This window comes from Aptenodytes patagonicus, chromosome 1, assembly GCF_965638725.1.
Source record: "Aptenodytes patagonicus chromosome 1, bAptPat1.pri.cur, whole genome shotgun sequence".
Classification (NCBI taxonomy): Eukaryota; Metazoa; Chordata; class Aves; order Sphenisciformes; family Spheniscidae; genus Aptenodytes; species Aptenodytes patagonicus.
This window is the reverse complement of record NC_134949.1, coordinates 54,545,367-54,561,676: the sequence shown is the minus strand read 5'-3', so window position 1 is coordinate 54,561,676 and position 16,310 is coordinate 54,545,367. Positions and strand designations below refer to the sequence as shown.

General features: G+C 38.5%; 1 protein-coding gene and 1 long non-coding RNA gene across 2 annotated transcripts in view; one reads left to right on the top strand and one right to left on the bottom strand.

Moving 5' to 3' along the window:
• Positions 1–14,530, top strand: part of NUP205 (nucleoporin 205) — a 54,957-nt gene extending 40,427 nt beyond the window's left edge. The window contains exons 29-43 of the mRNA XM_076335531.1: positions 1,202–1,472; positions 1,908–2,006; positions 3,204–3,352; positions 4,076–4,267; positions 4,483–4,604; positions 5,747–5,885; positions 6,100–6,226; positions 7,200–7,276; positions 8,841–8,969; positions 9,527–9,653; positions 10,382–10,548; positions 10,955–11,078; positions 11,987–12,115; positions 12,839–12,912; positions 14,173–14,530. Of these exons, the coding sequence (XP_076191646.1) occupies positions 1,202–1,472; positions 1,908–2,006; positions 3,204–3,352; positions 4,076–4,267; positions 4,483–4,604; positions 5,747–5,885; positions 6,100–6,226; positions 7,200–7,276; positions 8,841–8,969; positions 9,527–9,653; positions 10,382–10,548; positions 10,955–11,078; positions 11,987–12,115; positions 12,839–12,912; positions 14,173–14,325 (2,079 nt within the window). The 3' untranslated portion in view covers positions 14,326–14,530. The remainder of the gene's footprint in view (positions 1–1,201; positions 1,473–1,907; positions 2,007–3,203; positions 3,353–4,075; positions 4,268–4,482; positions 4,605–5,746; positions 5,886–6,099; positions 6,227–7,199; positions 7,277–8,840; positions 8,970–9,526; positions 9,654–10,381; positions 10,549–10,954; positions 11,079–11,986; positions 12,116–12,838; positions 12,913–14,172) is intronic.
• On the bottom strand, positions 6,221–16,155 carry LOC143159059 (uncharacterized). Its single transcript, XR_012995100.1, has 3 exons — positions 15,944–16,155; positions 12,243–12,322; positions 6,221–6,286 (listed from the first exon to the last, which is right to left on the bottom strand). It is a non-coding gene; the product is annotated as an uncharacterized LOC143159059 (long non-coding RNA).
• Between the last annotated feature and the right edge of the window lie 155 nt (positions 16,156–16,310).

Here is a 16,310-nt window from a genome sequence, read left to right as displayed (position 1 = left end):
GCTGTATCCCGGGTAACCAGGTCTCCCGTTTCGTTCCGGAGAGGGCCCACATTTTCCCTCGTCTTCCTTTTATCCCTGACGTACCTATAGAATCTTCTCTTGTTGCCCTTGATGTCCCTGGCCAGATTTAATTCTATCAGGGCTTTAGCTTTCCTAACCTGATCCCTGGCTGCTCGGACAATTGCATTGTTTAGGCTGCTGGGGCATTTTTTTTTTCTTTATGGTGAGAGTTACGCTGTTTTGTAGTTTTCCTGATTAGACAAGTTGTGTTTTGAGAAATAGATATGGAAATGTTATATTTTTCCAAGCAAAATATAACCTTTTGGATTTTCGTTGTTGTTGTTTCCATTATTTTTTCTGTATGAGTTACCTAAAAACTATTTTTTAGTGGAGTGCTGGTTTTGTTTTTTACATGAACAAAATTAAAAAAATGGGAAACAAGGGAGGCCTTTGCTAGTCAAAGGAATTTCTTTCTTAAAATCTTTACAGAGCAGAAATTTCAGACTCTAATTTTCTGTGATACTTAATTTTTAGTGAAGATTTTGTTGATTTTAGAAACAATTATCGTTATTTTCTTTTGAAAATAATTGATCTCTTGTATTAAACAACTATATTGCTTAATAGGAAAGCTCCTTGAGTGTCAGTGATAAAGATACCAGGTTTACCTTTTAAATGTTGACATGAACTAAAAAAGTAAAAATGCTAACTTCTCGTTAGTGTTTCTCCACATTTTCTTAAATGCTCCTTTGATGCTCACTTCTTTGCTCACCCCTTTGAGTTTTCTAAATTGCATCTTCACATTTTTAATGGAAATAGTTTTCTTAAATAGCTGTAAAGCCAAGAGGGTGTCAGTTGTTCTTTCCTTAGCTTAGATTTAGATATTTTACTAATAAAACAAGTCAAATGTCAGCATGTTCCTTCCCTTTTCCCCGTCCAGATTTAATTATCATCCCACCTGTGATTTGTGTAAATAAAAAAAGGTGGCTAATGGTCTTCTCAATTAAAATGTGTTCAACTCATCTTTCTGAACAAGTTTCTGACGCTACTGATTTTGATTTGTTTTAAATAGTGCCATGTTAATGAAATCCTTATGCATATATAAATGAAATAGCTGTGAGAGGCTAAATTAATTGCTTTAATAGCTCATGAAATCAGACACTTTTCTACTTTTTCTTTCTTTTTCTTCTTCTTTTGTATTAAGATCCTAGATGATGATGCAGCTCAGGAGTTGATGCCGGTGGTGGCAGGGGCTGTGTTCACCCTGACTGCCCATCTGAGCCAGTCTGTGAAAACTGAGCAGAAACAGCCACTTGCACTCCCTATGACAGGACAGTCCCAGTATGTCTTGATGTTGGATGGTTCTTTCACCTCATCACCTGGCTCTGAGAGCATATCCATGGGGTTTGCTTCCATTGGTGACTCCTCCCTCCACATCATCTTAAAAAAGCTGCTGGATTTCATTTTGAAAACAGGTGCGTTGACCTTTCCAGTGCATGTGTGGGAATTCCAACTGCCAAGAGTCAAAGATGGACTGAGCTGCTTCCTGTTACTGCAGTGAGGATTTTTATTACAGTCAATTAGATGGATATTACGTGACTAATATAGATTTAAGTGATGTTACTGACAAGAAAAAAATTAATAAAGGCGTATTATTTTTTTAATCTGAACAACAATGAGAAGAGAGATGTGTAAATATTGCCATTTTTTTGGAGCAGCATAAACTTGCTGAATTTACTCACAAATACACTTTTATGTGAACAGTAGAACTCTGACTTAAGAAATCTATTTATTTATTTATTTATTTCTGCCAGCATTCCCATAGGAAAGTTAAATTAAGTGCCAGTGCAAGATGGTGTTACAGAATTTACATCTATTTGTTTTAAATTATGAATGTTTCTTGTGAACAGGTGGTGGCTTCCAGAGAGTAAGAACGCACCTTTATGGATCACTGCTTTATTATTTGCAGATTGCCCAGAGACCAGATGAACCAGACACTTTAGAAGCAGGTATGGTCCAATTGTATTATGGAAAAGAACAAAACAAAAAAAATTGTCATTTAACCCTGAATGGTACAGTTTCTGCATGCTGAGTTGTCTTCTGGAAATAGATTATGTAGATAGAAACCATCTCACTCCAAGAGCCTCTAAAATTAGTTGCTTACGCTAAATGATGCAAATCTTCCTCTATTCTGACCTGTCTAGCTACATATGCATTCCAAATGTGTTGTTCTGGATGAGGATATTAAATTTCTGACCTCTAGCACTAAAGAAGATATTTCATTTGTGTCCATTTAAAGCTATGCATCATAGCTACAAAATTTGCAAAGGACTGGAGATGACTTGGACCTACTTGAGAGCAGTTACAGGTTTAGAAACTTATTGCCTCCACATCTGTATGTACACTCATACCACAGTGATCCTATTTGAAAAAAAAAAAACAAACAACAAAGATTATTTAATATTCTTTCGGTTCCTTTAGCTGAAGACCCCTAGGGGGAAAACAAACAAACAAAAAAGCATTACCACTACCCCCAAAAAATACGCACAAAAAAAAGCCAGCCAGAGTTGCTGCTTAACCAAGAGAGCTTATGATGAATATCACATTCTCTCTGTTAATGGCTTAAACACTTGATTTGTCAGTGTTTCTAATCACTATTTCATCTTAGAGCTTGGACAAGGATTGAAAAACAAACCTGGATCTAGTACCTGTGCACATAGACTCTTACTGCTATTACTTGATCAGCGTTTTGAGCTACAATAGTAAAAATACCTTTGAATTTGTTATGACCCCTGTGTAGTTTATTGCTGGCTTTGGATTCAGCCCTTCCCCGCTTCAGTCACCTTGCTTACTTCCCTTCAAAACTGAGTGTTTTGGTCCCAGTGAAAGTTCTTAGGCCTAATAGTCTCCTTAAAATTATTCTACGATTCAATACATGTAACATAGAACATATATTTGCAAGGGTGGTGTATGTATACAGGCACACACATTTTTTGTGCTGGCTGGCCTGTGTATGATATTCAGGAAAGAATGGATTTGTATGAAAACATTTGCCCTTCAGTCAAAAACCTCGTCCATTGTTTGGGGCATTTCTGTTGCAAGATAGAGAATGCCCTGAAGGATGTAGTCTCACTGTACTGTAGCTAAGCTAGGCTAAGCTGCCCATCTTTGTGTTTTTCATTTTTTGTTTTACTTGCTTTTTACAGCTAAAAAAACAATGTGGGAACGTCTGACAGCTCCTGAAGATGTGTTTAGTAAATTGCAACGGGAAAACATGGCAATTATTGAGAGTTATGGGGCAGCTCTCATGGAGGTCGTCTGTCGTGATGCTTGTGATGGTCATGAGATAGGCCGGGTAAATAAATCTATTCCTTTGCAGTCGCTGTTTGGCTTGTTTTAAAGGACATTTTATTACTGTACAGAAAAGGGAAATTTCCTGAGGTAGAACTAGAACATTTTTTGTAGATACTTATTCTCTTTCACATTTCTGTCCTCCTACTCATGCTTCAAGCTGCTGAAAGTAGGGGCATACGTGCATATTTTTTTCTCAAAAGAGCTATGTGTCCTATTGTTTAATAATAAGGGTAGCAAGCACTGCTGCAGAAGACTGTAGGTATGAACTGCTGTGGCATTTATTTGTTGTTATTTTTAAATCATGGACTTAGCAGTTTATTTTCCCACTTTGGGAAGGTTTGGTGACTTCAGGAAGAAATATTTTCTGCTATTAACTTCAGTGGACAGGACTAGTCAAAATGCAAACTAGTTTTAAATAGCAATAGTGCTTGTAGTGATACTTTGTTAAAATATTTTGGCATAGTTATTGTTCAACAATATCTGTAATATTTTGTTAAAGAATAATAGAGAAAAGGTAACTGGCTCATACTATACTAAAACGTCAAGAAATCTTAAAATATTTTCCACATAAAGGATTGATTGCAGTGCAGAAATGCATTTTAAGAAGCTGTTAGAAGGAACTGCTTAGCGTTTCATATTTTTAGGTATTTGTTAGAAATCTCATTGATCTCATAAATTTAATTGTTTTGATTTTTTTTTTTTTCCCCCCCTTCCCCCATCCTAGATGCTGGCATTGGCTTTGCTTGATCGTATTGTTTCAGTAGACAAGCAGCAGCAGTGGCTGTTGTATCTCTCCAATAGTGGCTACCTGAAGGTGCTTGTCGATAGCCTAGCAGATGATGATCTGACTCTTCAGAGCTTGCTCACACCTCAGCCCCCTTTACTTAAAGCGCTGTACACTTATGAGTCCAAAATGGTAATAGTATTTCAGAAGCGATTTTGTGGTATGGTGTTGTGTGTGTTTGGTTTTTTTTAAATAAAAGTTGTTTGTCTAGACTTCACATTGATTGTACTCAGAGGTATTTTACTAAAATAATAGTATTTGAAATGATGTTAAAATCAAGAGAGAAAATATTCATAATAACTCTCATTGTGCATCTCCAATACTTATCCTTCTCTACTTTTCTCTAGGCATTCCTCACTAGAGTAGCTAAAAGTCAGCAAGGGGCATTAGAGCTGTTGCGGTCTGGAGTGATTGTGAGGCTGGCACAGTGTCAAGTGTATGACATGCGACCCGAAACAGACCATCAGGGGTAAGTGCTGGTTCCCTGGCTGATTTTGAAACTGTAATGTAGTCTTGGAAGCATATGATGTCTTTTTATAGCCACAAGTCTTTTGAGTAAGTATTTGTGGGTATATTCTTTTTTTTGTGTGTGAGTGTTTCTTTAACCTATCAGTTCAGTTTAAAACTACCTTTTACTGAGAGGAAAATTCCACATAAGTGGGTGTGAAGTTGTACTTGCATGTCCAGTTACTTAGTCTATGTAAAAATTATTTGTTTGATACCTTAGATATAAATTGTCTAATAATTATTATTACTATTATATCATATAGACTGTAATGTTTGAAAAACAGCATACAGTGTAAACTTATTTTGGGGGCTTTGTAGTTGGTGAACAGAAAGTGCAGAGTTCATCCTCCCCCATAAAGCACTAATGAGAGAGCAGTGAAGTAAATGTTATTTCAGAAATATTTTATGATGTGTTTAAAAAAAAAAAATAAAAATCACAGTTATATATTGCTTGACAAGTTTCTTGATGTGTCGCCATGTTTTTAGTTATTGTGAGATGACCGAGAGAAGATCTCAGAGAAGGAAATTGCATATTTAGGGAAAATCACCTTGGTTGATTTCAAACCTCTGTCCTTGCTTTAAATTTACAGTTCTTAGTGACATACTGGGAGTTCAAACACTTCGGAAAAATTTAAGACTTAGACAAGTACTCAGTTTAAAAGTGCCAATGAGATGTATAAGATTGTATGAAACCTACAGGGCATTTGTAGAGGACTGTATTTATCAGTTGCTTTAGAATTAAGCACACCTCTTCCTAAAATATTTGAGAATATTTAGTTTTATATATAAGTCAAGAAAACAGATGTCATATTTCTACAACAAAGTAATCTGATTTAACATAGTATAGTACAAAGAAGTAATTTTCTCTGCTTAGAAAAAATGTCTGGCAGCAGCTTTTTAGGTAAATTGCAGCAGCTGTGTATCATAAATCCGTTGCTTTTTCAATATAAACTCAGTTCAAGTACAGACCTATTATTGAAATATGATTGTTTGCAGGTTCTTGAGGGTGATTGTAGGCTGAGGCTCTGCCTTGCTAGTGGGCTTCAGTTTTCTTACACTGTTTATTTTTTTTCTTTTTTTTTTCTTCTTTTTAAATGTCTTAAGAATGTATGGAATGAGAGATCCCCCAGTCTTCATTCCTGCTCCAGTGGAACGTTATCGCCAGATTCTTCTTCCAGCTCTTCAACTGTGCCAAGTGATCCTCACATCCAGCATGGCACAACACCTGCAAGCAGCAGGACAGGTAAGTTCCAAAAGATGCTAGAGTATCGCTGCTACTGCTCCTTCAAAGAAATTATGTGTCCTTTTGCTCTGAAAGTAAGCTTTTTCAAAAATCCCATCCTCACTGGTATGGGAGATCACTTAAAAATTCTCTGAAAAGTAAAAGCATTGCTTCCTCTCTGCTCACTGCTAAATTTTGAGTCATTCATATTTTCCCTTTTCTTCTTGTGGTACAGGTTTTGCAGTTTCTAATTTCCCATTCAGATACTATCCAGGCAATCCTGAGGTGTCAAGATGTTAGTGTTGGATCTCTCCAGGAGCTGGCCTCCCTGACAGGAATAATCAGCAAGGCAGCTTTGCCCGGTAGGAACTGCAGTTTTGAAGTCTCCTAGCCCCATCTGCATGAATCTCAAGCTTTGTTTTCTATAAAGAAATAGTAAGACATATAAGGGAATATCTACTACAATACAGAATTTTCTTGGTATTAGAGCTCTAGGAAAAATAAAGACGTGTTAAATAATTGTTCTTGAAGTAAGTATGGTAGATTTGCAGTGGACATAGTGCCCTTACCAATATGCATTTGAATTCCCATTTTCTTTTCATTATGCTACCTGACAGTAAGTACTTTTTGTTTTTGAGATGACTTGCAAATGGTAGTGTTCAGAGTGCATGTGGTATCTTCAAAAAGAATTTTCATTCAGCAAATTCTGTGACTGAGGAAATGAAGACAGAAAATTGTTTGCATACCCATATCTTTGTTAATGTCTTCTCCATTCTTATTTATTTAAAAAAGAAAGCTTCCAGGGAGAAGCACTGTGGATTAGCATACTGACATTTCTCTTGGGTGACTTATCTTCACAGAGGACTAATAATTATTGTGATGGATATAGTGATTTCTTCTGCATGCTAGAAGCCTTGCTTACCGTTTCAAAATAAGTTCTCTATTTTGATGTAATGGCTTTCTTTGTTCAGGAGAGATGTCTGACTACAATAGAAAGTAGTGCAGAGCTGCAGGTTGAGCCCAGATGTTTCTTTGCTTACAGTATACTGAGCTTTGCACAGCAGCTGCAAATTTCATGCTAACCTTCCTTCTCCCTTCCCCCCCCGGCCTTTTAATTACTTAGCAGAACAGTAAGCTACATGCTCTCATGCATCTCCCAGTAGCTGCATTCATATCTGAATGTTTTCCTTAAACAGTGTGCAAAATAGAAGTTGTATGTTTGGCTGACTTTTTTCTGATCAATGCTTGTATTTAAATGTATATACTGCATAAATCTCTTTTCTTTTGGGGGAAAAAACCCCAAACAGTTAATTTAATGGCTGTATCTTTTATCAGGAGTGCTGAGTGAGCTGGACATTGATGTTAATGAAGGGACGCAGATGGAGCTACAAGGACATATAGGCCGATTTCAGGTAATAAAGTTGTATATTTAACACTTGTCCTTTTAGAATTGTGTACGTAGGTGAGTTTTTCTTCCTGGTTTTGTACTCTGATTAGTAGCAGTTATGGAAGGGATGTTTTCCACCATTAAGAAGAATGTGTGGTGGTTTGGTTTTTTTTTTGAGGAGGGAGTTGGTTTGAGTGTGAGTGTAGTGGTTTGTGTGGTTGTGTGTTTTTGGTGGTTTGTTTTTTTGGGTTGGTTCCTCCCCCCCCCCCCGCCAAAGTAGAGAAGATAACATTTGGCAACATCAGAGTTGCTTCAGGGACTTTGCTTCTGTCCCTGGCTTAGGATTCACCTTATGTGAAGGAGAAGAAGAATTTGAGGTCAACACCAAAGCATGTGAAGTAATGCAGAAATACTCTGTTACTGCTTTTGCCACAAGCATATCTCCAGCTCAACAATTTGGAGTATCAAACATGCTAGTGTTTTATTTCTTTCGTCCCCTTTTAAAAATAACCCTGATTTAGGAACTAGAATGAAAGCCAAGATAGAGTAAGTCTTGCTCAAAAGCTGTCATTGCAGACCTATTTACAGCTCAGCATTCAGCATCCAGCAATGTTTTTGAAGCTTTGTGGTTCATGTAGCAAGGACTTTTGTAAAGAAATATTTCATTGAAAACTATCTGTGAAAAGGGCTGCCCCATCAAATACTTTTGGTTGCAAGAGAAAGATGTATTCTATTAGTAACTATAGTAACTATTAGGCTGACCAGCCTGAAGTAAAGTAGCAAGCTGTAAACGATTGCTGTAATGCTGGGGTACTCGGTATTCTGCTGCATCATGTCAGCAAGAAATTCCCATGGGAAAGCAAAAAGATGATTTTTTTTTGTTGTTATAAGGAGTTTTAATTAGTTAATTTGAAAACTGAGCTGTTTTGAGCAAAACTGTGTAAATCAGTCATTTGTTATTGTAACTTTTCTCTCTAGTTTGTCCTGTTATTTTCATCAAGTAATAAAAGGATTTAAGTGTTTTACTCTTCCCCAAAAGTAATTACCAAAAAGTCTTTGATCTTTGATATCTTTTTTTGCTGTTCCACACAAAACTGACTTACAGTCTGAGGCACTTTGGTGATCTTAACAGCCACATGTAAACTAAAAACAAATTTATTATTACTTTTTTTAATGAAACTGTTGAATTGGTTTTTGCACTCTACTTTTAATGGAGCTTATTATCTTCATATCCAGATTTTATTAGTTTGTCTATATTGGTAAAGGTGTTTTAAGCAGGAATGGGTAAGCCTAAACTGTCATTGATGCTAGTCAGTATAATAGTCTGAAAGAGACATAAGACAAAGTTGTGCACTTTTGAATTGCATTCATTTCTCAAGGAACTGTTTTAGCGTGCCATTAATTTTTAAATTAAAGATGAGTTAAAACATTGTGTTTTGAATATTTAAATTTTGTTTACAAAGTGCTAAAAGTTTTATCTGCATTGCTCTCTTGCTATTGTGTTTTAAGGGATATGTATCGCTTAAGTGAAAAGAATCATGCACTTCATTTTTTGAGATACTAATTAAAATGTTCATTTCTTATGGCAGCGCCAGTGCTTAGGACTTCTAAGTCGGTTTGGTGGTTCCGATAGACTACGTCAATTTAAACTGCAAGATGATAATTCAGGGGGAGACAGAGTGAACAAGAGGGATGAAACTGAGTTGGCCATGCAACAGGTAAGGACACAAGAAGTTGCTAGAACCTTCAGTCTCAAATTGTGACATTTTACCTGCTGTGCAGATTTGTTTAGTTGTCATACTTGCGTATGATAGTGGTAATGCTCTACACAAACACTACACTGTTTGGTATAGGATCCCACATTTTATTTCTGTTTAAAGTAAACCTTGAAAATTTGGCTACTTAAATTTGCATTAGCAACCATTATTGTTTTGGGTACAAACTCTGTGAACTTGGAAGCCTTAAATTGATCAGAAATTTTCAAAATGAAGGCTGGGTATAGAAGGCAATGGCTAACACTAAGTTAGAGCCAAAGGGGACTTAAAATTGACCAGAAATTTTAATGAGCAGGTTTGGGAAAGAGGCAAGGTTGCAAGTCCTAGACTTGAAATAGAAGAGAGGCTGTAACTGATCAGAAAAGAGAGTCATCACATTCTGGTGAGAAGAGAGGGAGCAAAACATGTTGTTTATTGACACTTATCCATTTAAAATTTGATGCTGCAAAGCCTGTAGATATTGTAACTGACATGCTGTCTTTTTTTTTTTTTTTCCCCAGATCTGTGCAAACGTGATGGAATACTGTGAGTCACTTATGTTGCAAAGCGCCCCCAGTTTTCAGCATGCTGTTTGTCTGTTTACTCCTAGCCTGTCAGAATCAACCAACCGAGACGGGCCTCGTCAGGGTGAGATTTTTGGCTTGCTATTTTATGAGACTGAATGGCGTGACATTTGGGCTAGCAGAAAATAACAAACCGGAGGCTGTAGTTTCACATACACTTTAAGTCACTTTATGCCAGTGCTGTAGCTGCCCATTTTCTAATTCTGGAACACATGCTTGCGCAGCCTTGTACTAAGCCAAATCTGGAAACTAATCCAACTTAAAACAAACGTGACCAAAAACTCCTTTTTAATTCACTTCGCATGGCAGCCTCAGAAACACGTATATCAGTAAAAAAAAGTGTATGTAAATAAATAGCACAAGACGGGGGAAGGTGAGGATTTCTTTTTTCAGCATCTGTGCTGGATTACATTATGTGAAACTAGGACCTCGTTTATGACACGTAAGATGCGTTTTGATGCTGACTGGAACCCTTCATTATGCCACATGGCAAGAGTTTACAGTGTGGTATTATGCAGCTGAGTGGTTAAAGTATTTAAATGCTAAGTCTTCTGGTCTAGTTACATTTCACGTGTTACACTCAGTACTGTACTATGCTGACTGCCTTCTAGTACTGCAGCCGCAGAACTTTTTGCCTGGACTTCATTTGTATTACTTCTGACACAGAAGTATGAAATATGAACTTGCCAGTGCTTTCATGTCTTTCACTACTTTATTGACAGAGAGCATACCTCATTGATTTCTTGTTCTTTTTTAATTTTTTTTTTTTAATTTATTGTTCATCTTTTCCAGATACACAAACATCAGTGGTCCCATACTGGCACTTGCCTGGCTTGGGCATTATTGTCTACCTGCTGAAACAGAGCACTAGTGATTTCTTCAGTTACTATGACAGCCATCGTCAGAGTGTTAACAAACTGCAAAATGTGGAGCAACTCCCACCAGATGAAATAAAAGAGGTAATAGTTCTTCTGACTCTGTAGTCTCTGTATTGTTTGTAACTTAGACATAGCTGTAACAGAGACTCCAAAGCATCTTAGATAAGTAAATAGTTCTAGTTCTTGTGCATATTCCTTTCTACTGTTGATGAAGGGGTCCACAGAATGAGTGACCTAAAACTTTGGAGAAAATGTTGGGCTTAACTTTGTAAAAGTTGTGATTTTCATTATAGTTGCTTGGGGATACATTTAATTTCTCCATTTTTTGGTCAGCAAGGTTATGCAAATTCAAAATAGAGAGCACAGTTTTGAAGAAATAGTAGCTGACAAGGAAGTTCTAGATATTGATAAGTAATTTTATTTGCTTATTTCTTTTGATGCTCTGTGATTTGCTACAGTCTTCTTGTTTTTCCTCTTCTTATCACAGCTGTGTCAGTCAGTTATGCCAGCTGGGGTTGACAAAATCTCCACTTCCCAAAAATATGTTTTGGCAAGGCGACGCCTGGTGAAGCTAATAAACAACCGAGCCAAGCTGCTTTCTCTCTGTTCTTGTATCCTTCTAAAATTGAAATGACCCTCAAAGTGATGCTCCAGAAAAGCAGAGAAATAGGAACGGGTTCTTTTTACCTAGATTTCTGACCGCTTCGAACAACACTTTCTGCAGAAAGGAAATTTGAAATACTGAAAATTAAATTAGTAAGAGGGTATTGTTCTGCTATTGTCAGAATATAAATATTTTCAGGTTAGTAATTCCTATCATGGGGACCCTGCTAGGACTTTCTGCAACATTATAATGAAGGAGTTATTACAGCCCAGCTCTTCAATTCAGTATCCAGACCCACTAAACATTCACATATGTACAAGTGTGGTGGAAGAAATATTTTGAAAAAGAATTTTGAGGTGCCTATCAGACCAACTGGAGTTTCCAGTCTTATGGTCAACCTTGCATAAACCTAATCTCATAAACACCAGTAATTCTAAGGAATTAACTAGTCACGCACAAAATAATTGTCTGCAACGGATCAGGATTCTCCTCTGAAACCTACTTTGGGAAAGATGTGCTCTTGCAGACTTACCTGTTGTAACTTAAGATGTAACTTAAGCCATCCCCAGCTTTATAATCTCAGCTTTAATTCACTCTCTCTGCAACTGGGCTATCGTTACAAATCACATGAGCACTCATACGCTGCTGTGGTGCAGAGTGTTGGTTTAAAGCCTCTTCAGGGTGAGTAGCAGTCATTGAAGTAACCTAGCCAGCACCGCACTGAAGCAGGTAAGGAGAGTACAAGCGATCCACTACCAGGCCATGGTGGCAGGGGTGAGAAGCTTCTGCTGGAGGAGGTGACAGATGGTTGAGCTAACATCTTCAGCTGCTTCAACGTGTGTAAATATGCTCATATAGTGAATGTACAATCTAAAGACAACAAAATTAGACTCCTTCACTTAGATGTGTCTACAGATATTATAGAAACATGTCTCTTCATTCTTTGGCGTCATCTGGAACACTATCTACTGCATTGCACACCCACTGACTCCCAAGACCCGCTGCTGTCCTCCAGGGTGTCATTTAAGAAAGGAAGGCTGCAAGGTAAAATTTCTCAAACATCAGAGTGCCTTTGAGTAACTTCTGATGGTTAACTCTAAAACTGATTTGCTACTATTCATATTTTGCCATGTATATTTAATAAAAGAGATTTTGATTTGATTTGGCATACCTTTGGATTTTCCGCTGGAGAATTGGCAGTACAAATATTGTTGAGTCATAGACTTCTGGGTTTTGTCTATTATGCATAACCTCCAAAAGAAAGGAAAATTAACTATTTTTTTTATTTCTGTTGTTCAAACCAAGTGAAGTTCAAACAATATAATCAGATCAGTGATTCAACACAATTTATAGGAAAATATTTCAATATAATAATCTAAGATGAACTTAAGAACTAAAATTGATATTGGTGGTTTTAAACGTATTTTTAGAATTGTAGGCACCATTGATTCACCAGAAGATTTTAAGTTTGTTGAATTTTGGTTTTTAAAAAAAATAAAAATTAGGAATGGAAGGAAGTCAGAAAGGGAGAAGTGATCTGGGGAGGAGCTTTTTGCTTAAAGTGCCATGTTGTGTGATCAAAATTATTTATGGCTCTTAACATATTTTCTCTAAATCATTTAAGTAAAAAAATTAGTGTCATTTCTAATGCACAAGTTTACTGACCAGTTTGGAACACTGCGTTTTTAAACTCATTTTATAACTTGATGTGGAGAAGATAGTGTGGAGCAGCCAACGTAATTTTAACATCTCATTTTCTATCACTAGATTCCTTTGGTTCAGAGCCTAACTTGGATTTCAGTAGCGGACTGAATCGAGTGAGCCAGCACGATATAGAACAGGTGAGATATGACAGTCTACCAAAAAGTACAGAATGCGCTTGATTACCATGCAGCTATTGAGAGCGGTCCGACTGTAGTTTTCCACCTCTAAACAACCTGTGATAACACCGACAGAACTTAATTTAGGATTAATGAAATGTTGCAGAATTTTTTTGGAAAGTATCACGAAGCAGGTAGCAGTTGTGCTGCTGCACACATATTTTCAAGTCTTAATATAAAAAGTTAAATGAAAAATGAGCTACACTTACAAAAAAAATTAATCATTCTTTTTCTCTTGTAAACCAGTCAAACAGTATGTATATTTTAATAATAGCTTTCTGAAAATATCAGTTATCCTTGAAAGACTCTCAATAGGAGGGCAGGATTCCCAATTTTCTGTGATCCTATAGCTGTTTACTACAGGTCAGCTGCAGCTAGGCTGTAGAGAAATGAGATCAAAAAGGGTAACAGAAACTGAGGAGGCTATAGAATGTGAATGCTAGCAAAGACGTGATTTCTGCTTACACAGCGATTTAATAGTTTGTGTAAATTTGATGGAGAGGTGGCAGAAGAAAACATCGTTTTTATGAATAAATCCCACTGACGCTTCTGCTGTTTGCGCAGAAAAAAAACTGTGCTCAAAAACCTGTGAAGTCTGAAGTACCTTTATAAGATCTAGAATTATGAGAACAGTTGCATGTGTGTTTTGTGATGAGGCATCTGTCTTCTATTTCATTTGTTCAAAAGTAAAACACAGTAACATCTTGCTAAAACACTTAGAATGTAATTAATTTTTTCAGGGATTGTTTACATACGTATTAATGAAAAAATGTTGTCTATGCACATGGACTCTAACTCCTAAACAGTCCTTAAAGGACTAGGAAAATTTTAATTGGAAGAAGTGTTTGTATGACTATAACTGAAGAAGCTGAATTATATGAGACTGTTTAGTTCCTAAAACAGGCATTTAATTCCTAAAACTTGGTGAGGTTGTAAGGTGGTAATATTTGGATAATCTGTAAATGCTCTGAGTCACCCAAAAACCTCCGTAGAAAGGCTATCCATTATATAATTTAGAGAGAAATACATAGGGGAAGAATGCAAGTAGTACTTATTAGGGGAGTCAGAACAAACATACTTTTGAAAGCAGCTTAGAGAAGAAAGTGAATAGTGAAACCCTTTCATAGTGAAAGGGTTGACAGGTAGTTGATGATGGATAAGCTGACATTCCAGAAAGAGAAGATTTTGTATTGATGATTGCAACAAATCTCTGTTTCTCAGCTTCAGATTGAAGCCACGAACAGCTTTGGTGAATCTCTGCAGAAGAAGCTTCTGGACATCGAAGGGTTATATTCGAAGGTTCGGTCACGATACACCTTTATTCAAGCTCTTGTTAGACGCATCCGTGGTCTCCTAAGGATATCAAGGACCTAAGAGACTCTAATACATGTTCCTTGCCCCTTGAAGCAATGTGCTAGGGCAGGCCTTCTGGATCATCAGATTTTATAGATCATACATTTTCTAAATAATGTCAAAAATATTTTGTTACTTTTTTTTCTTATCCCTATGGATCAGTTTTGTGTATTCTTTCCTACTGCTCCCAATTTGAGAGGAAAAATAAAGGATTGTTTTTAACTGAGTTATGATTAATGTAAAATTTCAAGCAAGAAAGAATTCTAATGGAGGACATCAAGGAAACAAAAAGTTCTGCAACTGTGATGATATTACATTTATGGATGCTTTCAGAGAAAACTACATGATCTGTGTCTGTTTATGCTGTTCTTGCTTCACACACAGGTTTAATGAAAACATGGGGTTCAAGTTTCAGCACTTGCAGACTGTGATCACTCTGGTGTGGATTCTGTATGAAAGGTGATCATTTTGCACTGTGAACCGCTTGTTCCTGCTCCCTCTTGTCCTGCCTTTTTTCTGCTGACAGCAGTACAAGCTGCTTCTCTTTGGACAAGTCTAGATAAGGGGAAAAAAAAAAGTGACTAGGTGACTGACTGCCCTAGGTTTGGTTCTTATGGCTTGGGGGGGAGTAAAGTTTTCTGTGCTGTTCTTGCTGGAACAGGAGTAGAAAGACAGAATAAAATGCATGAGGAGGAAGCCAACATGCTTGAGTGGTAGCCTGGTTCTGTAGTTACAGATTGTTCTCGTAAGAGACACGGAGATATTCCTCTCTCATGTTAAAAAAAAAAAAAAAATCAGTGTAATCACTGATCCACTGTAATTGAATTAACGCTGATTCAGTGTAACCACTGATTCGTGTAATGCACATGAGATCTGTTGGACAGTCTGATCTTAAAGCCTGATCCTCCATGTGTGCTTTGTAAATTCTGCCTCCCCCCGAGTTTTCATTACTTAGTATTTCACATTTTTTATGATTTTATACTTATTCATCAGCACAGACTAATTACATGAATTACATCATCTTTTATGCAGGGATGATGATAGCCCTGCTATCAGGTGGTGGTTATTAGCTATTCCATAGGAGCAGCTAGACATGAATGGTTTACGTAGTTGGACTTTGCCTGTTGATTCTCAACAGGGCTTTTCATGTTTCTCCACCATCCCGGTGGAAAACAGGAAATAATGTACAGAAGTTTCTCATTAAATACAAGAATATAACTTTGCCATTCTGCTGGCTCAGAGGAATTCACTACGTTTTAGAAAATACCGTTATGGTAACCAGCTGCTCCTTGTGTGGAATTTCGGTAAGGTGTTTACCATGACTTCATCCCGTGATGCTCTACACCCATCGCGTAGCTCAGGGTGGGCAGTACCCGGAGTTGTTCTCCACTCTCGGCAGCGCAACGCAGGCGCCTCTCTGGCCGCGCACCGGCTGCTTACGCTGCGGTGGCCAGCCCCGGGCTAGCGACGGCGTGCGTACGGCAAACCGCTGCCGGAGCTGAGCCGCGCCGCCCTGGCGCTGCGGCGGGACCGCCGGCCGCCCGACGCGTGTTTCGCCGCCTCCTCAGCGTGGCGCGCGTGGGAACGGCCGCCCCGCCCCTCCCCTCCCCCCCCCCGTGTAACACGCACGTGTACGAACCCTCTGCAGCTCGCGTCAGCTCTGCGCGGGGGCACATCTGTCAGCGGGGGCTGCTTCTGGCGCAGCCTGGGCGGCAGTAAACGCTGCTGGCGACTGGGGGGCTTGCTTTATTTATTTTTAAAGCGGGTGAGAGGGAGGGAGGCGGGGTGCGCCGCCTCTCTTGGGCTGCGCTCGCCCGTCCCGGCGCACGCCTCGCTGCAGACGGCGGCCCCCTCCGCCGCGCCGGGGCGGGCGGTGCAGCGCGGCGGGAGGCAGGAGGCGCCGCCCCCGCCCGAGGCACGCGCGGAGCCGAGCCCCGCCCCTCCTCTCCCCTCAGCCCCGCGCTTCCGCCGTCGCAGATTCGTCGCGTTTTCGCTGCGGCTCGCTT